At 37.5% G+C, this 24,928-nt stretch overlaps 1 protein-coding gene and 1 non-coding gene across 2 annotated transcripts; one reads left to right on the top strand and one right to left on the bottom strand.

The window, feature by feature from the left end:
• The first annotated feature begins 2,359 nt into the window (after nt 1-2,359).
• Nucleotides 2,360-6,567, top strand: LOC130941185 (uncharacterized). The gene is made up of 7 exons (XM_057869599.1): nt 2,360-3,127; nt 3,442-3,528; nt 3,685-3,939; nt 4,103-4,267; nt 4,444-4,497; nt 4,615-4,761; nt 5,532-6,567. Exons 1-7 carry the CDS (start codon nt 2,906-2,908, stop codon nt 5,907-5,909), a joined length of 1,308 nt encoding a protein of 435 aa, XP_057725582.1. The 5' UTR covers nt 2,360-2,905; the 3' UTR covers nt 5,910-6,567.
• A 10,903-nt stretch (nt 6,568-17,470) lies between these two features.
• On the bottom strand, nt 17,471-17,578 carry LOC130942559 (small nucleolar RNA R71). The gene has a single exon (XR_009071127.1). It is a non-coding gene; the product is annotated as a small nucleolar RNA R71 (small nucleolar RNA).
• Between the last annotated feature and the right edge of the window lie 7,350 nt (nt 17,579-24,928).

The following is a 24,928-nucleotide window of genomic DNA, read 5'->3' as shown; positions in this document are numbered from 1 at the left end:
ATTATTATTATTATTAAAATGATTAACAGTATTTTCAATTGATAAATAATTGATAAGTAGTTTAATAATGCATTAAATACTGCTTTGATATAATTATAATGAAGATATGTTTCTAAATTAGTATAATTATGTATTATTCATTAAATATTAATTATAATATAATTATAATAAAGATATTTTTTATAAAATAATTTAGAATAGAAAAAAATGCATTCGTTTTGGAGGAAAAACGGAGTCACGAGAGATCGACACCTCACCTTCATTAGTTAGGAAAAAATCCAGTTTTAGTATATTAAGTAGATAGATTTTACCAACTTTATCCTTTATGCATGTTATTGTATTACTTATGAAATTCTTATTATTTCTGTTTATATTGAACTCTCTTTTTCTATTATTTATTATTTTTATTTTTTGTTAATTATTTGTTTGACATTATACATTTTTATAATTGTGATTTTTGTATTATTTTTTTATTATCTTTTTATAATATAATTTATTAATCCTATTAGGTAAAGTAAATTAAACAAAAAATTAATCGTAAATAATAATAATAAAAACAAAAATATAACATACTAAAAAAGAGTACTAAGAGTACTGAAAATATACTATATAAAAAATATTATCAAATTTTTTTGATTTATTTCAATCACTACCAAAGTAAATATTTAATTTTTTTATTATTCTTAGTACTCTCTAAAATTTATATTTTGTTAGTTTTGATTAAAAATATATTTTACCAATTTTTATATGTTATTTTTATTTTAGTATATAAATATTAATTTTATTATAAAATTAATTAATAAGATCTATTTAAATATTTAAATTAAAATGATAAGATAATATACAAAAATTATTTAAGTTGATATCTATTTTAGTAATTTTTATCTAAAAGTGATTTTGAATAGTGTAATTTAAACAACATTTATTTTACTATAATCCATTTTGATATAAAGATTGCCAAACATAAATTACTTTAACACAAACCTACTTTTCATCAAAATCAAATTTGCAAAATCAATTTTATGCAAACTCCCATTTATAAACTTTAATCCAAACACACACTGCATAAAAATTAAACTCTACAAATAATAATTTGCTCACTAATCATTAGTGAAGTAAGATTGTTACAAATGGTTATAACTTCAGATTTTTAAATAATTAATTTTGTTGCTCTCTGTAGTTACGAGTTCAAATTCCCTTAACCCACTAAAGTTTAGTTGCGGCTTTTCTTCTACCATTTTATTCATAAAAACCCTTTTCACTTTACGATGAAAACAAAATTCAAATTCAGCCTTTTTTAACTTATCCTCTAAAAGTATAAATTTTATCGACTTATCCCCTTCCATAGCTAAAAATACGAGAGACAATAGAACAAAACAAAGACAGGTAGCGAGTGACTAGGGAAAATAACTGTGATCCCGTGAACCCCAAGGGCATTTCAGTAACTCCATCCAACACCGTGTCACCAGCACTCTAGTAATAGCGGGAAACTAGTAAGTAGTAACTACTAACTACACTGCATAGCCACAAAGGAACTTTCTCACTCTACAGACCGACTAATTTGAATTCTAAAAACTAATAAAATTATAAAATAATAAATTAATTATTATTAAATTTATAATTTTTATCACATATAAATTTTAGGTATAGTTAATATGTACTCTTAGCACATATGATAAATTTATCATCAATAAAAAATTTTAAATATTTTTATTTATTGAATATAAAATAAATACATAAAAAATTTAAATTTTTTATATTTTTAATAAAAAATTTTATTTTATAATTTTAATATGTATCTTTAAAATACATAATAGATAAACTTAATTTATTAAAATTTAGCTAATATATTTTAAAGACACGAATTAAAATTATATTTATAAAAAATTTTAAATATTTTTTTAATAATTACACAATAATTCCATTAAAAATCACATTTTATACAATTTTTTATAATACATTTTTTAATTAATAATTTTAATATATATCTTTAAAATACATATTAACTAAATTTATTTTGGCATCTTAATTAAAAAATAATTAAATATTTATTTTTTATTTTTATTATTCTCAAAAATATGAAAATTTGGCTAATAAATTATAACTTAAATAACATAATTTTTCTGTACTTATTTATAAATTGCGAATTCAAGTCTCTATTTTTTATTAAAAAAAAAATATGGAAACTTGAAAAGTATGGTACCATGTCACTCGACAACGCCACCATACATCTCCACATACTTTCGTTATTCTCTCTCTTCCTCACTTTCTTTATATTCCAATAATGCCCTTCGCTCCATTTCTCTCACCTCTCCTCTTCTCTCGTCTCTGGGTCTTTTCCATTCCAAGCGTCGGCAGTTTATTTTGTTGTCTTCTGAGTAACAAAACTACAAAATAAGTAACAGAACAGAGAAACAGGGGGGAGGGGGGATAAAAGAAAAAAAGGAAAAAGAATATTCAACTTATTCATATATAAACATAAATAAATTATAGAAATATTTTGGAATACAAAAGGGCCCTCTTCCTCTCACACACACTCACTCAGTGTCATTGTGTCAAAGTGCATGTTTTGTTTGTATCGTGATTTGTGTGTGAGTGGGGTGCGCAGGATAAGCAGAAGGGAAGATAGAAAGAGCTAGAAATTCTATTCATATTAAAGAAAAGGGAGGTTGCTGTTTTAACAACCCATCATATACTAGTTTTTAAGGCCATTTAATTTAATTGCGCCTTTTTACTATATTCTCCTTTTTCGTTTGTGTGTAAGTGTGTTACTATAAACAATAAAAATAATTAATATTAGTAGGATATACATTTGTTTATTTTGGGGTTTTGTGGCCTCTGAGTTAGTGAATGTGAGTGTGTGAGTTAAATACCCATTTTGGGAGAATTTTGATATTAAATTTGCATGCTTTTGGATTTGGAAGCTGGAATGGCTGCCAAGTTGGGAATTCACAATATTGTGCAGCTCTGCTTCTTTTTCTCCTTGCTTTTGGTGCCTTTGGTTTCTGGTGGCAGAGCCACCACCGCCACCACCGGTGGTGGAAGTGGTGGCGGCGGTTCCAGTCAGAAGCTTAATGTTCAGAACCATTTGAAGAATTTGAACAAGCCTCCTGTTAAGTCCATCAAGGTAAAGAGAAATTATAGAAGAAAAAAAAAAAAAAGAAGAATGAAAATTCGCCTTACAACTTTCTAATATTGATTATGCATTACTGTGTTGTCATTGATATTTGCAAAATGGAGTAACTGTCGTTTAAGGGAGCTTCTTTCTTTCTTATAATGTCTGTCATTGGTGGTTGTGATGGAGATTCTCTCAATAAGCTTCTTTTTTTTTCAGGGTTTTGTTAAGAATTACGTAATTGGTTTAAAAAAAATGGTGTGATATTTTCCTTTTTCTTTTTTTGGCGATTTCTAACTTATGTATTTGGTTTTGCTTGAAAGCAGAGTCCTGATGGGGATATCATTGACTGTGTTCATATGTCACACCAGCCAGCTTTTGATCATCCTGACCTCAAGAATCACAAAATTCAGGCAATTAACAATCGCTTTGTTATCTTAATTCTCTTTTATTTTTCTTTTCTGCAATTCAAATCGAAATTTTCAAATGTGGGGACCGAATTATTCTGTTCCTGTTTGAATTTCAAAAAATAATGATGAGGTTTAACTTTTTTTTTATGTGGTGTGCAGATGAAATCACCGAATTTCCATCCAGAAGGGAAAATTTTGGCAGACAGCAAAGTATCCTCAAGTTCCAGCCCTGTGGCTCAGCTGTGGCACCAAAACGGAAGGTGCCCGGACGGAACGATTCCGGTCCGGAGGACTAAGAAGGAAGACATATTGAGGGCAAGCTCAATTCAGCGATTTGGGAAGAAGAAGCAAAAGAGTTTTCCTCAGCCAAGTGCAAAACCTCTTCCTGATATCCTCACTCAAAGTGGTCACCAGGTATAATGCCATGTCTCCATTTCTCGTTAGTTTCTTCCATGGCTGAGCTATAGCCATGGGCTGAATTGCAGGCGAATTCTGTATTATATGCACTTCTTGAAAGCTGTTTATTTATTTGTCACTTCTATTTATTAATTTTGTTTTATGTTTTTGGAGAATTCAGCATGCAATAGTTTATGTGGAAGGAGATAAGTATTATGGAGCTAAAGCAACCATAAACGTTTGGGACCCTAGAATTCAACAACCAAATGAGTTTAGCCTCTCTCAAATGTGGATTCTTGGTGGCTCTTTTGGTCAAGATCTTAACAGTATTGAAGCAGGTTGGCAGGTAAATATTATTATTTTATTTAAATAAATTTCCCTTTTTCCATTGTTATCTTCTGCCTGCTCATTTTTTCTAATTCAGTAATCAGAACTCTCTTAAAACTATGATCCGATTTCTATCATTGTTTCATCTAATTTAATTTTCTATTCTTATCTTTTTCTTCTCTCTTAATCAATCAGGTTAGCCCAGATTTGTATGGAGATAATAACACAAGGCTCTTTACTTATTGGACAGTGAGTTTTCCAATTCATGCAAAACCCCATTTTCTTAATCTCTCTTGTTATTATTTTTACTATATAAATTTCTTATTTATTTCATGAAATTGATTTTTGTTTTTAATAACATGACAGAGCGATGCATATCAAGCTACTGGTTGCTACAATCTTCTCTGTTCTGGCTTTATTCAAATTAACAGTGATATAGCCCTTGGTGCTAGCATCTACCCACTTTCTAACTATGGTTCTTCCCAATATGATATTAGCATTCTGGTCTGGAAGGTACATTTACAATTTTTTTTTTTTGGTTATATATAATATTATCACTTCATAATAGACATTCTGGCATGAAAATATGCCCCACTTATATTAAAATAAATTATTAAACTGTTATGTGAAGATGCATTGTTCAATTATAAATCAAGAGAATCTCTGACAATAACTCTATTATATCTGAATGCGTTGGTAATTTTGCATGTCCTTGGTTTTTATGTCCATGAATTTAATATTTTAGGCCCCCCATTTGGTGTATGTTCCATGACAAAAAATATACGGGCTGAGACAGTAGAAAAGGACAAACCTATCCTCACAAATCACAATCCTCATATTTTAGGTAAATAGAAAGTATAGAAAAAAATGTCATTTTAAAATACAGGAATAATTGCTTCATAACACAATTTTATTGTGAACTAAAAAATTGGAGATATCATAATATATACTATTTTTAACGGGCATATTAAAAGGGTTGGTGTTCAACTTCTTTCCCCATAATACCATTCATTATAAAAAAAATTGTTATTTTGAAAATTTGAACCCAAAATCTTTTAGTTAAAATATAAATCACACATCATCTCAACTAATTTAATATTTTTTATTTTTATACACATTAAATAAATAAGAGAGTGAATCAATACCCAGGAGGCCAGGAACTTGTCTATTGTTACACAAGTAGAAATAAAAACATAATTTTTCTTTATAGTTTCCAAAAGAAAGGCCTATAGAGTTATAGTACCATATGATGTTTCTTTACAAGGGTAAAAACTATTGTGTAGGACCCAAAAGAAGGGAACTGGTGGATGCAATTTGGGAACAACCATGTTCTTGGGTACTGGCCAGCATCTTTATTTTCTTACCTCTCAGACAGTGCCTCAATGATTGAATGGGGGGGAGAAGTTGTGAATTCTGAGTCTGATGGCCAACATACTTCAACACAAATGGGGAGTGGCCATTTCCCTGATGAAGGTTTTGGCAAAGCAAGTTACTTCAAGAACATTCAGGTTGTCGACGGCGAAAACAAGCTTAGAGCTCCAAAGGACCTAGGCATTTACACTGAGCAAGATAGCTGCTATAATGTTAAAACTGGTAACGCTGATGATTGGGGCAATTACTTCTACTATGGTGGTCCTGGAAGAAACCCCAACTGCCCTTAGTCTGCGACCTGTTTGGTTTGTGAAAACGTTTTGTTTTCGTTATTTTCTGTTTTTAAAATTTTGTGAACGAAAAAATAAATCGGAAAATGAGATTTTATTGGCTTTTACTAGTTTTATTTTTTCTTCACAAAATTATTGAAAATAGAAGATATTGGAAATAAAACAGATGAATTTTCACTGATCAAATAGGCTCCAAGGAAAGAAAAGAAGAAAAATAACTGAAGAAAAAACAAAAAAAACTAATGTTCATTTTATCTGGTATAGGTTGTATCTTGTGGTAGTTCTTGTTAGGTTTTGGTCCATTATGAAGCTATTATTCTCCTTTTAAGGTCTCCAATAAATTGTTGGAGAAAAAAGGTTGGTGGCTTACTGGCTTTCTAGATTTACAGGGATCGAGTTTTCTTTCATTTTTCTTTTTATTTTTATTTTTTGACCTTTTTTCTTGTTCATATATAAATATGTGCCGTTTCTTGGTTTGCTCTTCTCTCTAGAGCTGCGAAAAGTTGAGGGTGGTGTTGTGAATGTGAACAGAATATTCCTAGTATGGTAACAAGTGAGTTCAAGGTTTCTATGTATTTATTATTATTTTATTACGGTGCTTGATTTGTTGAAAAACAAATTGTCTTAATAATAAGATATGTATAAAACCATTTATGTATGTTATGCTCTTGCTGGTTACATTACTGGTCGGTGGCTCTTTATTTTTATCTTCAAAATTTATTTATTTATTTTGTGATGGAAATTAACAAAGTATATGGTATGCTCTTGCACATGTTGTGAAACATGGCCAACCAAATTAAGGCACTTCACATCTTTTATGAAAAATTTTATGGTATTAAATTAAAGTATAAATATAGCACTATTATTGGAAATTAATCATATAATGACGGAGCTTAAATAAAACAAAATCAAAGATGAGCACTAAGCTTTATGTTATTGCGATGCTTGTAATGTATATGCTGGACCCATGTGAGATTCAATCAATGGTATGGTATGTTGGTTTGGCATCCTAGCGTTTTCTTTCATAAAAGCCTCTAATATGGTTGGTTAAACCATCACCTCTCCTTTATCACTTGGTATTAAAATATTTATTAATATAATATTTGTTTTTCTTTGTGGATTTTAACCTTTTAAAAAGAAAGACTTACAATTTTACAAATGTATAAAGTATGTGAAAAGATTTGTGACTTTAAGCATTGTTTGTCTCTTAGCTTCATTCATATCAAAAATTTCATTTCTTAGAGGGGAAATAAATTAATAAAGAAAACTTTAATATGTTCATTTTACACAGAAGTGACATCCAGCACCTTGTGAGCTGTGAGGAATCCATCTTAGCAGAAATTAGTGATAGATAATAGATGATATAAATATCTGAATATTTTATTTTATATATAATTTAAATTCATTTTTCAAAATAATTGTTAAACACACATTTTAATAAGAAAGTAATTAATGAATTTTAACAAACTTTAAAACTTTATAAATAGACAAACATATCTAACTAAACTCGCAATCTGTATTATTATTCCACTTTTTTGTTTATTCAATGTATTTAATAAGAATAAATATAGTATTAATTAAGATGGATGGATATTTAAGTCTCATAATAAATTAGTAGTCATATTTTAAAGTGTTCAGAATGTATAAAAAAAATTTAACTATTTTATATCCTAAAAACACATTTTAAGATTATAAATTGAGAAAGTTCATATTAAAAATTCAAAAAGTCTAAATTTTCAATGCATTTGTTTTATATTTATTACAAGAAAAAATTTAAAATTTTTTGTATAAGATGCCACTCGTATGGGTTATAAGAGGGATCGGGGACCGGCCGGTCTTAATGGCAACGGGTCGGACTCTTGGAGCAACTGACGCCTAAGTCAAAATGGATCTTAGAGGTAGATGAAGGTTGAGAGTGTGTGACGTACCTGAGGGAGCACTTGACTCCCTTTATATAGTTTGAGTTTGTTATCTTATCTTATCTTATTGGCTAAGATAAGAGAAGTGTTTGAATTTGAATATTGGTTAGGGATTTATGGTTAGTGGATCAGTTTGGACTGCGGTGGTGGCCTGAGCCCAGGAAACTAAGTTGTAACTTGCTCTGATAGGGAACCCAGGGGTCGAGTCCGGAATAGTTGCCCCTGGAGCGAGAGAGGTGCTTGCTTATTCTCGTCGCTGGAGGAGCTTGTTTCGCCATGTGGCCGCGAGCCTGGCTCAGGGGATGGTGTACCATCCATGGTTTATGGTGGAGGTCGAGAGTCCGTGAGGGGTTTGAGTCCTCCTTCATCTGATCGTTTTCATTTCTCGAAGGGGTGTCCCGTCAGTTGCGTTTTCCTGGGTGTCATAATGGCGCTTAAATGTGAGGGAGGAGTTTTTCCCATTTTGTCCTTGCATTTTTATATTTTTCAATTTGGAAAGTTTCGAGGCCTTTTATTTTCCTTTGTTACAACCATTCCCTCTTCTTTCTCCTAGTCATCTCCTTTATGTCTTTATGCAACCATTTCTGCAACTTTTCCCTTGACACTGCGTTCGGCTGGATTGTTGGTTTCTACTTGTGCTATTTCTGTCCCTCGCACCTGTCACAATTCCTACTTTCAACTTCTGAAAACCAGGTTGGTGCCTTCGTTACTCTGTGCTTCCCCTTTTTGTTTTATTTCATTTATGTGTTTTTCATTTGCTTGTTTCTTTGCATTTCCTTTTTGGTTTGTTATTTTTGTGGATATTCTTGAATTTAGTGGTGGGGGAATGTTAATAAAGACTGTTGCGTCTTAATGTGGTTTCAGGGATTCAATGGGATTTGGTAATTTGTTTGATTGTAGTTTCAGATATAGGTAGGAATTTTTCTATGGTTTAATTACTCTGCAGGTCCCTATAGTTTCACCAAATTTTCAATTAGGTCCCTATACTTTTTTCTTTTCAATTGGATCCCTATACGTTATTTTTTTTTTCAATTTAGTCCCTCTTAACGTTAAACGTCAAAAAAACGTCAATAAATTGTAAAATTACTTATATACCCCTGTTGGTTCAAACTTCTGATTTCTCATATATTTCTCTTTTTCAATGTTTTCCTTTCTTCTCAATTTTCTTTTTGGACAAACCTATAGTAAAATTCAAATGCTCCATCACTACATAAAAAAAATGAAAAAGAACCCTCAGAAACCAACATCATCGCAGCAATAACAATCAACATTCAACAAAATTCATAACCCACACAAAATTTAACAAAATTTATAACAGGCAAAAATTCAGAAATCAATTCAAACAAAATTCAGAAATTCAAAATGAAAAACTCCTGCATATATATCTTCCTCCAAGGGCTTCTTAGGCAAATAGTATATTGGAGGCTCTGCTTTAGTCCTAGAAAAATGCATGCCACATTCAATAAAAAAAAAGCCAAAAATGATCAAAGAAAAATTCATATGTCTACCTAAAGGGAAGATTGCGATTTGTGAAAGAGGGATTTGTGCAAGAGAGCAAATGGGTCATGTGGTGAAAAATTTAGGTAGGGTTGGAATGATTCTCACCAACACTGAAACATGCGCAGAAGAAAGATGGTAAAGATCTCAAAAATTATGTCTTAATAAACAAAAATGCCACTGCAACTTTTTCATTTCTTGGAACAAGGTTAGGGATTAGGCCTTCACCTTTAGTAGTAGCATCTTCATCAAGAGAGCCTAATTTCCTCTCACTTGAAGTTTTGAAGCCAGATTTGGTTGCTCCTGGTGTGAATATTCTTGTTGCTTGGAGTGAAGATGTTGGTCCATCAGAGTTGAGGGTGAAGTTTAGCATAGTTTCTGGAACCTCAATGTCAAGCCCTCATGTGAGTGGTGTAGCTGCATTGATTAAGGCTAAGCATCCTCAATGGAGTCCAGCAACTATAAAATCTGCACTGATGACAACAGCTTATGTTGTTGACAACACCATGAAGCCTCTGAAAGATGCATCAAATGCTGAAAAGCCTTCAAGTCCTTATGATCATGGTGCCAGTCATATTAACCCCACAAAAGCACTAGACCCAAGTTTAGTCTATGATATCAAGCCACAAGATTACCTTGATTTTCTATGCACTCAGAATCTAACTCCAAACCAGTTAGGTGTCTTTGGCAAATACGCAAACAGGTCATGTGCACATTCTCTAGATAGCCCTTGTGACTTAAACTACCCTGCAATTTCATTGGTGTTTGCTGAGAATAAATCTATTTCAGTTATGAAGTTCATAGACCTTATAAATTTGTTTAGTCTTTTATGATGCTCACTCCATCGAAGAAATAGCAACTCCTTAGCAGCCACATGTTGTTGCAGAGCCAATCCAGAAAGCAAGACGAAGTCGAACAGCGGTGTGACAAGGCGATTTGTGGCGAGGCGATACAATGGGCAAGGCAGACAAACGGAGCAGAGCACCCGAGGATGATGCAGACGAACGATGACCACCCAGCGACGAACAAGGACGACGCCACGGAAGACGGCAGCAGAGTGCGACGGAGGAGAAACCCAATTCAAAGCATAGGAAACTAAGTTAGGGCTGGTCATGTTCTCTAATTTGGGGAACAAAATGCAAAGAGTATTATTGGTATTTTAAAAAAATGGTGGAGATCTCAATTAAGCACTGTAACTCAATTAGGAGAATATTCCATTTTTAACCGAATATTCTGTTATTTTAAACAAATTTGTCACGGTAGGGACTAAATTAAAAAAAATTAACGTATAGGGATCCAATTGAAAAAAAAAAGTATAAGGACCTAATTGAAAATTTGGTGAAACTATAGGAACCTGCAGAGTAATTAAACCTTTTTCTATTTATGTGTTTTCTAGGTAGTGGGCTGACAGTGGAAAAGTTCTAATTTGGATATAGGTATGGTGCGCCAGAGGGGAGTTCAAAGGAACCCGGGTCCTATCTTCCCAGTGGGGGTGTGCCAAATCGTTACCACTGGGTAACGTTTAATGCTTCCGGCACACCCTCTCAGTTGGATGAGGAGACCTCCAGAGGCTCCGTGATGAAGGGGCCGTGTTAGACGGTGAGGCGGCGGGACGGTACGAATTGGCGCTTGCCGATGAAAAATGAAAGGGTTTGCTATCTTAACGTGCATTTCCCTCATGTCCCGGGCTGGATTTGGGTGCACGAGCCTCTTTTTTACTAAGTTATTGGTTCGGCTACCCTTTCTCGAGTTCCAGATATCTCTCCTAAGTTGGGTTTCTGCAGTGCTATCTCAACTACATTCGAACAGCTGGGCGGCTATTCGGACTTTTGAGCTGGTTTGTAATTTTTAGAGTTGTCAGCTCGGGACGAAGTTTTCTTATTTTTCTTCTTATTAACCATCCTGCATAAGGAGGGAAAACATAGGAAAGGGTATATTTCTTTCCAAGCCCAGACAAACCGCCGACTCTTCAACCTGTTCGAGGACTAGTTTTATGGGTTCAAGTCGGAGTACTTCAAGTTCCGACCAGTCGAGGGTTGTCACCCTTTTTGGTTGTTGCTAGAGGGGGAAGCGCCGGATTTATCCGTATTGGAATTTGGTGTCGGGGCTTCCTACATGACGAGGGTGGCCTATGAGGGACTGGCTTTCGAAACAAAGAGATTGCCAGTGTCCTGTTGGCTCTCTTCGAGAATCGGCCTCTGAATCCTTGTGACGTGATGGGGGATCCCAAGGCGGGTAGATCTTACATTGGTAGGTTTTTCTCATTTCTCTATGTTTGAGTGTTTTGTATTCCGATTATGTAACTTATTTAATTTTCTATTTCTCATGCCTTGCAGTTGGGATGGCTGGTGGGCTGACAACTTTACAGCGCTTGAAACTTCCTTTTGTGGAGACTCCAGAGGCTGGAGTCGAGGGGTCCTCTCAGTCAACCCCTTCGACGGCTTCTGTCTCGAGCTCTCAGACGGTTTTGTAAGAAATCGTCTAGAAGGGGGTTACCGGGGACGATGAGCTTCTGGAGATTCCGATCCCGAAGCCTGATCAAAAACATACGAGGCCAGAGGGAGGTCATCACGAGGGGTTAGTGCGGGCGTGGTCATTCCATGTGTAATGGATAGGTTTTTCCATGCTCCCGATTTTATCGACCGACATTTGCTGCCTAGTACCGACAAGTTCTTCAAGGATTGCTTCCTTTCAGGCCAGGCCAAGTGGTGCACGAAATTGTGATCACTACTTTTCACAACTCAAATAATCCCTAGTAATGGCCCCAAAGACTTGGTGCTCAATACCATGGCATAAACACAACTTCGCACAACTAACCAGCAAGTGTACTAGGTCGTCCAAGTAATAAACCTTACGCGAGTAAGGGTCGATCCCACGGAGATTGTTGGTATGAAGCAAGCTATGGTCATCTTGTAAATCTCAGTCAGGCAGACTCAAATGGTTATGGATGATATATGAATAAAACATAGAATAAAGATAGAGATACTTATGTAATTCATTGGTGAGAACTTCAGATAAGCGAATGGAGATGCTTTGTCCCTTCCGTCTCTCTGCTTTCCTACTGTCTTCATCCAATCCTTCTTACTCCTTTCCATGGCAAGCTGTATATTGGGCATCACCATTGTCAATGGCTACAGTCCCGTCCTCTCAGTGGAAATGTTCAACGCACCCTGTCACGGCACGGCTATCCAGCTGTCGGTTCTCGATCATGTCGGAATATAATCCAGTGATTCTTTTGTGTCTGTCACTAACGCCCCACAATCGCGAGTTTGAAGCTCGTCACAGTCATTCAATCATTGAATCCTACTCAGAATACCATAGACAAGGTTTAGACCTTCCGGATTCTCTTGAATGCCGCCATCAATTCTAGCTTATACCACGAAGATTGGTGCACGAAATCGCAATAACACTTTTGCAATCCCGCACAACTAACCAGCAAGTGCACTGGGTCGTCCAAGTAATACCTTGCGTGAGCAAGGGTCGATCCCACGGAGATTGTCGGCTTGAAGCAAGCTATGGTTATCTTGTAAATCTTAGTCAGGATATCAGAAATTATCAGGATTGATTGTAAAAAGCAAAAGAACATGAAAAAGGTACTTGTTTTGCAGTAATGGAGAATAGGCTGAGGCTTTGGAGATGCTCCATCTTCCGAATCTCTGCTTTCCTACTGTCATCTTCATCAAACACGCAAGGCTCCTTCCATGGCAAGCTGTATGTAGGGTTTCACCGTTGTCAGTGGCTACCTCCCATCCTCTCAGTGAAAATACGTCCCTGATGCTCTGTCACAGCATAGGTTAATCATCTGTCGGTTCTCAATCAGACCGGAATAGAATCCAGTGATTCTTTTGGCGTCTGTCACTAACGCCCCGCCTTCAGGAGTTTGAAGCACGTCACAGTCATTCAATCATTGAGTCCTACTCAGAATACCACAGACAAGGTTTAGACCTTCCGGACTCTCTTGAATGCCGCCATCAGTTCTAGCTTATACCACGAAGATTCTTGTTAAGGAATCCAAGAGACATCTACTCAATCTAAGGTAGAACAGAGGTGGTTGTCAGGCACATGTTCATAGTTGAGAATGATGATGAGTGTCACGGATCATCACATTCATCCGGGTTAAGAGCAAGTGATATCTTAGAATGGAAGCAAGCATGATTGAATAAGAAACAGTAGTAATTGCATTAATCCATCAAGACACAGCAGAGCTCCTCACCCCCAACCATGGGGTTTAGAGACTCATGCTGTGGAAGGTACATGATGAGCGGATAATTTATACACTTTTTGGCATTGTTTTTAGTATGTTTTTGGTAGTTTTAGTTGAGTTCTTAGTATATTTTTGTTAGTTTTTAATTAAAATTCACTTTTCTGGACTTTACTATGAGTTTGTGTGTTTTTCTGTGATTTCAGGTATTTTCTGGCTGAAATTGAGGGACCTGAGCAAAAATCTGATCCAGAGACTCAAAAGGACTGCAGATGCTGTTGGATTCTGACCTCCCTGCACTCGAAGTGGATTTTCTGGAGCTACAGAAGCCCAATTGGCGCGCTCTCAACGGCGTTGGAAAGTAGACATCCTGGGCTTTCCAGCAATATATAATAGTTCATACTTTGCCCAAGATTTGATGGCCCAAACCGGCGTTCAAAGTCACCTCAAGAAATTCCAGCGTTAAACGCCGGAACTGGCACCTAATTGGGAGTTAAACGCCCAAACTGGCACTAAAGCTGGCGTTTAACTCCAAGGAGAGTCTCTACACGAAATTCCTTCATTGCTCAGCCCAAGCACACACCAAGTGGGCCCGGAAGTGGATTTTTATGTCATTTACTCATCTATGTACTAGTTTTCTATAAGTAGGACCTTTTACTATTGTATTAGGGAGTTTTTGGAGAGCTCTTAGAGAGACTCTTGGTAGCTATCTTTGTTTTATGCTATCTTAGGGAGGCTGGCCATTCGGCCATGCCTAGACCTTGTTCTTATGTATTTTCAACGGTGGAGTTTCTACACACCATAGATTAAGGTGTGGAGCTCTACTGTACCTCGAGTATTAATGCAATTACTATTGTTCTTCCATTCAATTCCGCTTGTTCTTTTACCAAGATATCACTTGTTCTTCAACATGATGAAGGTGATGATTGACGCCCATCACCATTCTCACCCATGAACAAGGTGACTGACAACCATTCTTGTTCTACAAGCATCTGAGGCTTAGTGAATATCTCTTGGATTCCTGATTGCACGATGCATAGTTGATCGCCTGACAACCGAGTGCTCGCCTGACAAACGAGCCAGCCATTCCGTGAGATCAGAGTCTTCGTGGTATAGGCAAGAACTGATGGCAGCATTCAAGAGAATCCGGAAGGTCTAACCTTGTCTGTGGTATTCTGAGTAGGATTCAATGACTGAATGACTGTGACGTGCTTCAAACTCCTAGCAGGCTAGGGCGTTAGTGACAGACGCAAAAGTATCAATGGATATTATTCCGGCCTGACCGAGAACCGACAGCTGAATTCCGCTATGCCGTGACAGGACATATGCAATCGCTTTCACTGAGAGGATGGGAGGTAGCTGCTGACAACAGTGAAACCCTACACAAGCTTGCCATGGAAAGGAGTAAGAAGGATTGGATGAAGGCAGTAGGAAAGCAGAGAGACGGAAGGGAAGGCATCTTCATACACTTGTCTGAAGCTCTTACACCAATGATATACATAAGTATCTCTATCTTTATCTTTATAGTATTTTCGTTCATCATCATATACAATTGAGTTTGCCTGACTAAGATTTACAAGATGACCATAGCTTGCTTCAATGCTAACAATCTCCGTGGGATCGACCCTTACTCACGTAAGGTATTACTTGGACGACCCAGTGCACTTGCTGGTTAGTTGTGCGAAGTTGTGTAATGCCATGGAATTGAACCACCAAGTTTTTGGCGCCGTTGCCGGGGATTGTTCAAGTTTTGAGCAAGCTTTTGGTAACAATGCCTGGGATTGTTCTAGTTTGGACAACTGACGGTTCATCTTGTTGCTTAGATTAGGTATTTATTTTTTCGAAATTCTTGAAGATGAATTCCAGAGTTTCATGATGATTTGTTGAAATCTGGCTGGCTGAGAAGCCATGTCTAATCTGATTGGACCGAGGTTTCAACTTATCACCACAAGAGCTCGTTGATTTTCATCAATTTTGCTTTTGGAGCAGTGATCTGCTAAGGCTTGGCTGACCTTTGGTCATGTCTAGTGTTTTGGACCGAAGCTTTCCTTGAAAGCTTGGCTGGCTGTGAAGCCATGTCTAATTCCTGGACCGGAGTCTTAGACTAGCATTGCACTGATTCCTGGAATTCTCATTAAGAATTTTGATGTTTTCACTTAATTTTCGAAAACCACAAAAAAAAAAAAAATTTAGAAAATCATAAAAACCAAAAATGTTTCTTGCTTTAGTCTAGTGTCTCATCTTAAGTTTGGTGTCAAATGCATGTTTTTGTTATATTTTTCGAATCCATGCATGTACTTTTGTGTTCTAATCTTTGAATTCTATTGACTTGAAGCATCTTGTGTGTCTCATATGCATTCTCATATTGTTAGTGTCAGTAGTATACAAACTGCCAAGTTTGGTGTCTTGCATGCATTGTTAATTGATTCCTTTTGCATTTTGATTATTAAAAATCCAAAAATATTTTTAATTTGTGTCTTTTCAAGTCAATGATACAAAGAATTGAAGATTCAGAACCTACTGCAGAGGAATTATACAGAAAAAAGCTGAGCATTCAAAAATGCCCAGTGAAGAAGGCAGACTGGCGTTTAAACGCCAGCCAGGGTACCTGGTTGGGCGTTTAATGCCCAAAGAGGTAGCATTTTGGGTGTTAAACGCCAGAATGTATACCATTCTGGGCGTTTAACGCCAGGATGGTGCTAGGGGGAAGATTTTGTTTTCAAATCAATTTTTTTTAGTTTTTCAAAATCAAATCTTTTTCAAATCAAATCTTTTCAATCAAATGTTTTCAAAATCAATTTCTTTCCTTTTTCAAAGATACTTACTAACAATTAATGATTTGGTTGAACATTTTTTGCCTTTTCTATTAAGGAAGGTTTTATGTTTGAATCATATCTTTTCTTGTTAAGCAAGTCATCAATTTCTTTTTAAATCATATCTTTTCAAATTGTTTTCAAATCAAATCTTTTTAAAATGTTTTTCAAATCATATCTTCTCAATTATATCTTTTTAAAACCATAACTTTTCAATCAAATCTTTTTAGTCACATTCTTTTTCAAAATAGTTTTCAATCAAATCTTTTTAATTTCTAATTTCAAAATCTTTTTCAAAAATCACTTGATTTCTTTTTTCACTTTTAATTTTCGAAAATTATCAATCAAATTTTCAAAATGTTTTCAAAATCTTTTAATTGAATTTTCGAAAATTCTCTTCCCTCCTTCCCACATCCTTCTATTTATGGAGTACCACTCCTTCTAGATGCACAATTCGAACCTTATCTAAGTAAAGTTCGAATTCTTTTTCTCCTTCTTCTTACTATTTCTCTTTTCCTCTGACACTTCAAGGAATCTCTATACTGTGACATAGAGGATTCCACATTTTCTTTTTCTCTCCTCTTTCATATGAGCAGGAGCAGAGACAAAGGCATTCTTGTTGAAGCTGATCCTGAACCTGAAAGGACCTTGAAGAGAAAGCTAAGAGAAGCTAAAGCACAACTCTCTTTAGAGGACCTGACCGAATTCTTCAAGGAAGAAGAACACATGGCAGCCGAAAACAACAACAATGCCAACAATGCAAGGAAGGTGCTGGGTGACTTCACTGCACCTACTCCTGATTTTTATGGGAGAAGCATCTCTATCCCTGCCATTGGAGCAAACAACTTTGAGCTTAAGCCTCAATTAGTTTCTCTAATGCAACAGAATTGCAAGTTCTATGGACTTCCAATGGAAGATCCTCATCAGTTCTTAGCTGAATTCTTGCAAATCTGTGACACAGTCAAGACTAATGGGGTTAACCCTGAGGTCTACAGACTGATGCTATTCCCTTTTGCTGTAAGAGACAGAGCTGGAATATGGTTGGATTCTCAGCCTAAAGAAAGCCTGGACTCTTGGGAAAAGCTAGTCAATGCCTTCTTGGCAAAGTTCTTTCCACCACAAAGATGGAGTAAGCTTAGAGTGGAAGTCCAAACCTTCAGACAGAAGGATGGAGAATCCCTCTATGAAGCTTGGGAAAGATACAAACAATTAATCAGAAGATGTCCCTCAGACATGCTTTCTGAATGGAGCATCATAGGTATTTTCTATGATGGTCTCTCTGAACTATCCAAGATGTCTTTGGATAGCTCTGCTGGAGGATCTCTTCATCTGAAGAAGACGCCTGCAGAAGCTCAAGAATTGATTGAAATGGTTGCAAATAACCAATTCATGTACACTTCTGAAAGGAATCCTGTGAACAATGGGACTAGTCAGAAGAAAGGAGTTCTTGAGATTGACACTCTGAACGCCATTTTGGCTCAGAAGAAGATATTGACTCAATAAGTCAATTTGATCTCTCAAAGTCTGTCTGGAATGCAAAATGCACCAAACAGTACTAAGGATGCTTCATCTGAGGAAGAAGCTTATGATCCTGAGAATCCTTCCATGGAAGAGGTGAATTACCTAGGAGAACCCTATGGAAACACCTATAATTCTTCATGAAGAAATCACCCAAATCTCTCATGGAAGAATCAAGAGAGACCTCAACAAGGTTTCAATAACAATAATGGTGGAAGAAACAGGTTCAGCAATAGCAAGCCTTTTCCATCATCTTCTCAGCAACAGACAGAGAGTTCTAAGCAGAATACTTCTGACTTAGCAACAATGGTCTCTGATCTAATAAAGACCACTCAAAGTTTCATGAATGAAACAAGGTCCTCCATCAGAAATTTGGAAGGACAAGTGGGTCAGCTGAGCAAGAAAGTTACTGAACTCCCTCCAAGTACTCTCCCAAGCAATACAGAAGAAAATCCAAAAGGAGAGTGCAAAGCCATAAACATGGCCGAATATGGAGAGGAAAGAGAGGAGGAGGACGCCACTGAGGGAGACCTCAGTGGGCGTGTACCAATCTCCTCTGAGTTCCAATGGGAATCTGAGGCTGAAAATGAGACCATAGAGATTCCATTGGACTTACTTCTGCCATTCATGAGCTCTGATGAGTATTCTTCCTCTGAAGAGGATGAGTATGTCACTGAAGAGCAAGTTGCTAAATACCTTGGAGCAATCATGAAGCTAAATGACAAGTTATTTGGAAATGAGACTTGGGAGGATGAACCTCCCTTGCTCACCAAAGAACTGGATGACTTGTCTAGGCAAAAACTGCCTCAAAAGAGGCAAGATCCTGGGAAGTTTTCTATACCTTGTACCATAGGCACCATAACCTTCAAGAAGGCCTTGTGTGACTTAGGGTCAAGTGTAAACCTCATGCCCCTCTCTGTAATGGAGAAATTAGGGATCTTTGAGGTGCAAGCTGCAAGAATCTCATTAGAGATGGCAGACAATTCAAGAAAACAAGCTCATGGACTTGTAGAGAATGTTTTGGTGAAGATTGAAGACCATTACATCCCTACTGATTTCATAGTCCTAGAGACTGGGAAGTGCATGGATGAATCCATCATCCTTGGCAGACCCTTCATAGCCACAGCAAGGGCTGTGATTGATGTTGATAGAGGTGAAATGATCATTCAAGTGAATGAAGAATCCTTTGTGTTTAAGGCTCAAGGACATCCCTCTATCATCATGGAGAGGAAGCATGAAGAGCTTCTCTCAAAATAGAGCCAAGCAGAGCCCCCACAGTCAAACTCTAAGTTTGGTGTTGGGAGGCCACAACCAAACTCTAAGTTTGGTGTTGAACCCCCACATTTAAACTCTAAGTTTGGTGTTGGGAGGTTCCAACACGGTTCTGAGCATTTCTGAGGCTCCATGAGAGACCTCTGTCAAGCTAATGACATTAAAGAAGCGCTTGTTGGGAGGCAACCCAATGTTTTATAGTTAACTATTCTCTTTTGTTATTCTATTTTTTTGTAGGTTGATGATCATAAGAAGTCACAAAAACAATGAAAAAAGCAAAAACAGAATGAAAAACCGGAAGAAAAACAGCACACCCTGGAGGAGAAGAAGCTGGCGTTCAAACGCCAGTAATGCTAGCTGTTGGGCGTTTAACGCCCAGTCTGGCACCATTCTGGGCGTTTAACGCCAGAAAGGGGCACCAGACTGGCGTTAAACGCCAGTAAAGGGCAACAACCTGGCGTTAAACGCCAGGAATGGGCACCAGCCCGGCGTTTAACGCCAGAAATAGCTCAAAACGTGATTTTGAGCAACAATTGGTGCAGGGATGACTTTTCCTTGACACCACAGGATCTGTGGACCCCACAGGACCCCACCATCACTCTCTCTCTTCTTCCCCCATTCACCAATCACCTCAATACCTCTTCCCCAAACACCCTTCACCTATCAAATCCCATCTTTTTCTTCACCACTCACATCCATCCTTCATAAATCCCCACCAACCTCACCCTTCAAATTCAAACCACTTTCCCTCCCAAACCCACCCATCATGGCCGAACTATTACCCCCCTCTCTCCTATATATACCCTTCTTCAACCCTTCATTTTCACACAACCTAAACACCCCTTCTTTCCCTTCTTGGCCGAACACACCACCTTCCCCCTCTTCCTCACTCCTTCTTCTTCTACTCTCTTCTTTCTTCTTTTGCTCGAGGACGAGCAAACATTTTAAGTTTGGTGTGGTAAAAGCGTTGCTTTTTCGTTTTTCCATAACCATTTATGGCACCCAAGGCCGGAGAAACCTCTAGAAAGAGGAAAGGGAAGGCAAAGGCTTCCACCTCCGAGTCATGGGAGATGGATAGATTCCTCTCAAGGGTGCATCAAGTCCACTTCTATGAAGTTGTGGCCTTAAAGAAGGTGATCCCCGAAGTCCCCTTTTCACTCAAAAAGGGTGAATATCCGGAGATCCGCCATGAGATCCGAAGAAGAGGTTGGAAGTACTTACCAACCCCATTCAACAAGTCGGAATCTTGATGGTTCAAGAGTTCTATGCCAATGCATGGATCACCAAGAACCATGACCAAAGTGTGAACCCGAATCCAAAGAATTATCTCACTATGGTTCGGGGGAAATACTTGGATTTTAGTCCGGAGAGTGTGAGGGTGGCGTTCAACTTGCCTATGATGCAAGGAGATGAGCACCCTTACACTAGAAGGGTCAACTTTGATCAAAGGTTGGACCAAGTCCTCACAATCATATGTGAAGAGGGCGCACAATGGAAGCAAGATTCAAGAGAAAAGCCGGTTCAATTGAGAAGGCATGACCTCAAGCCCGTGGCTAGAGGATGGTTAGAGTTCATACAACGCTCAATCATTCCCACTAGCAACCGGTCCGAAGTTACCATAGACCGGGCCATCATGATCCATAGCATCATGATTGGAGAAGAAATAGAAGTTCATGAGGTTATAGCCCAAGAACTCTACAAGGTGGCGGACAAGACCTCCACTTTGGCAAGGTTAGCCTTTCCTCATCTCATCTGTCACCTCTTTATTCAGTTGGAGTTGACATAGAAGGAGACACCCCCATTGATGAGACAAGCCCATCACAAGAAAAAGATGGAGTACACAAGACCCCTCTCATCAAGAAATCCCTGAGATTCCTCAAGGGATGCACTTTCCTCCACAAAACTATTGGGAGCAACTAAACACCTCCCTAGGAGAATTGAGTTCCAACATGGGACAACTAAGGGTGGAGCATCAAGAACACTCCCTCATCCTCCATGAAATTAGAGAAGACCAAAGAATCATGAGGGAGGAACAAGACAAGGAAGAGACATTGAGGAGCTCAAGCACTCCATAGGATCTTCAAGAGCAAGAAAGAGCCGCCATCACTAAGGTGGACCCGTTCCTTGATTTCCTTGTTCTTTATTCTTCTGTTTTTCGATTTTTATGCTTTATGTTTGTCCATGTTTGTGTCTTGTGATCATTAGTGTCTTAGTGTCTGGTGCACGAAATTGCAATAACACTTTTGCAATCCCGCACAACTAACCAGCAAGTGCACTGGGTCGTCCAAGTAATACCTTGCGTGAGCAAGGGTCGATCCCACGGAGATTGTCGGCTTGAAGCAAGCTATGGTTATCTTGTAAATCTTAGTCAGGATATCAGAAATTATCAGGATTGATTGTAAAAAGTAAAAGAACATGAAATGGTTACTTGTATTGCAGTAATGGAGAATAGGTTGAGGTTTGGAGATGCTCCATCTTCTGAATCTCTGCTTTCCTACTGTCTTCTTCATCAAACACGCAGGCCTCCTTCCATGGCAAGCTCATGTAGGGTTTCACCGTTGTCAATGGCTACCTCCCATCCTCGCAGTGAAAGCTAATGCACGCACTCTGTCACAGTACTGCCAATCACCGGTTTGGTTCCCTCCCCTACCGGAGTAGAATCCCTCTTTTGCGTCTGTCACTAACGCCCAGTAGGTTACGGGTTTGAAGCACGTCACAGTCATTCAATCATTGAATCCTACTCAGAATACCACAGACAAGGTTTAGACCTTCCGGATTCTCTTGAATGCTGCCATCAGGTCCTGCCTATACCACGAAGATTCCGATTAAAGAACCCAAGAGATAACTACTCAATCTAAGATAGAACAGAGGTGGTTGTCAGGCATGTGTTCATAGTTGAGAATGATGATGATTGTCACGGATCATCACATTCATCCGGATTAAGAACAAGTGTTATCTTAGAATCGAAGCAAGCATGATTGAATAAGAAACAGTAGTAATTGCATTAATCCATCAAGACACAACAGAGCTCCTCACCCCCAACCATGGGGTTTAGAGGCTCATACTGTGGAAAGAAACGTGTACAAAATGTTATGAGGTCCTCCGGTACGGATACAATGTCAAAAGATCCTATATGTAGTAAACTAGTGTCCTAAGGTTTACAGAATTGAGTAAATGACAGAAAAATCCACTTCCGGGCCCACTTGGTGTGTGCTTGGGCTGAGCAATGAAGGAATTTTGTGTAGAGACCTTTTCTGGAGTTAAACGCCAGCTCTCATGCCAGTTTGGGCGTTTAACTCCAAATTTTATGCCAGTTCCGGCGTTTAACGCTGGAATTTCTGTAGGTGACTTTGAGCGCCGGTTTGGGCCATCAAATCTTGGGCAAAGTATGGACTATTATATATTGCTAGAAAGCCCAGAATGTCTACTTTCCAATGCCGTTGAGAGCGCGCCAATTGGGCTTCTGTAGCTCCAGAAAATCCACTTTGAATGTAGGGAGGTCAGAATCCAACAGCATCTGCAGTCCTTTTCAGTCTCTGGATCAGATTTTTGCTCAGGACCCTCAATTTCAGTCAGAAAATACCTGAAATCACAGAAAAACACACAAACTCATAGTAAAGTCCAGAAAAGTGAATTTTAATTAAAAACTAATAAAAAATATACTAAAAACTAACTAAAAGATACTAAAAACATACTAAAAACAGTGCCAAAAAGCATACAAATTATCCGCTCATCACAACACCAAACTTAAATTGTTGCTTGTCCCCAAGCAACTGAAAATCAAATAGGATAAAAAGAAGAGAATGTACTATAGACTCCAAAATATCAAAGAAACATAGTTCCAATTAGATGAGCGGGACTAGTAGCTTTTTGCCTCCGAACAGTTTTGGCATCTCACTCTATCCTCTGAAATTCAGAATGATTGGCTTCTTTAGGAACTCAGAATCCAGATAGTGTTATTGATTCCCCTAGTTAAGTATGATAATTCTTGAACACAGCTACTTTATGAGTCTTGGCTGTGGCCCAAAGCACTTTGTCTTCCAGTATTACCACCGGATACATACATGCCACAGACACATAATTGGGTGAACCTTTTTAGATTGTGACTCAGCTTTGCTAAAGTCCCCAATTAGAGGTGTCCAGGGTTCTTAAGCACACTCTTTTGTCTTGGATCACAACTCCTATTTCTTTCTTTTTCTTTTCTTCTTTTTTTTTTCTTTTTTTTTTCTTTTTTTTTTCGAAAAATATTTTTTTTTTCACTGCTTTTTCTTGCTTCAAGAATCATTTTTTTATGATTTTTCAGATCCTCAATAACATGTCTCTTTTTCCATCATTCTTTCAAGAGCCAACAATTTTAACATTCATGAATAACAAATTCAAAAGACATATGCACTGTTCAAGCATACATTCAGAAAACAAAAAGTATTGTCACCACATCAAACTAATTCAACTAGTTTCAGAGATAAATTTCAAAATCCTGTACTTCTTGTTCTTTTGTGATTAAAGCATTTTTCTTTAAGAGAGGTGATGGATTCATAGGACATTCATAGCTTTAAGGCATAAACTCTAATTTTATTAATTATGAATTAAGAACAAGACTCAAAACTAGAGATAAGATTAAACTAGAAAATAAAAATAGAGAACAAAATAAGATAAAAAAAAAACGCAAAAACATAGGCTACTAATGATAGAGGTTTTCACAGAGTTAGGACTCAACAACCTTGATTTTGAGAAGTGGATGCTCCCTCAGCTTGGGAGGAGAGCTTTTGGCGTTTCATCTCTTGAATTTCACGCCCTTGCTTCTCTTGTTCCTTCAGCAATTTACAGAGCATGCAGTTTTGATTCTGCTGTTCTTCCTTCAGTTGCTCCATAGTCTCTTGCAACTTGTTAATAGATGCTTCTAGGTTGGCCCAGTAGCCAATTTCAGGGAGTTCAGGGAGGAACTCATGCGCCCTCCTTTTGATGGAGTTGTCTTGCACTTGTCCTTCCATTGACTTCTTGGTGATTGGGTGTTCAATGGGTATGAACTCATCTACTCCCATCTTCACCCCAGCCTCTTTACAGAGCAAGGAAATCAAGCTTGGATAAGCCAATTTGGCTTCAGTGGAATTCTTATTTGCTATTGTGTAGATCTCACAGGCAATCACATGATGAACCTCCACTTCTTTTCCAAGCATAATGCAATGAATCATCACTGCTCTCTTGATGGTGACCTCAGAACGGTTGCTAGTGGGCAATATGGAACGCCCAATAAAGTCTAGCCAACCTCTTGCAATTGGTTTGAGGTCTCCCCTCTTGAGTTGGTTTGGGACACCCTTAGAATTGGTTATCCACTTAGTTCCAGGGAGGCATATGTTCTCTAGAACCTGATCCAACCCCTTATCTACTCTCACCATCCTCCTATTAAAGGAATCAGGATCATCTTGCAGTTGAGGCAACTTGAAGATTTCTCTTATTTTGTCCAGATGGAAGAATATAACTTTCCCTCTGACCATGGTTCTATGGGTATGGTATGGTAACAGTTCCAGTCATTCTCTGCTTATCTGTTAGCCACAGATTTGAGTAGAATTCCTGAACCATGTTCCTTCCAACCTTTGTCTCAGGATTGGTTAGAACTTCCCATCCTCTGTTTCGAATTGCTCTTGGATCCCCGGATATTCATCTTCTTTCAGATCAAATTTAACTTCCGGGATCACTGACCTCAGACCCATTATTTTATGATAATGGTCTTCATGTTCTTTGGTTAAGAACTTCTCTTCATTCCAAAGATTCTTTGGATTATTCTCTTTCTTGCCTCTT

The sequence above is a fragment of the Arachis stenosperma genome, chromosome 7 (genome assembly GCF_014773155.1).
Source record: "Arachis stenosperma cultivar V10309 chromosome 7, arast.V10309.gnm1.PFL2, whole genome shotgun sequence".
In the NCBI taxonomy this organism is placed as follows: domain Eukaryota; kingdom Viridiplantae; phylum Streptophyta; class Magnoliopsida; order Fabales; family Fabaceae; genus Arachis; species Arachis stenosperma.
The sequence above is the reverse complement of the archived record's forward strand: the minus strand, read 5'-3'. Positions and strand labels throughout refer to the sequence as shown.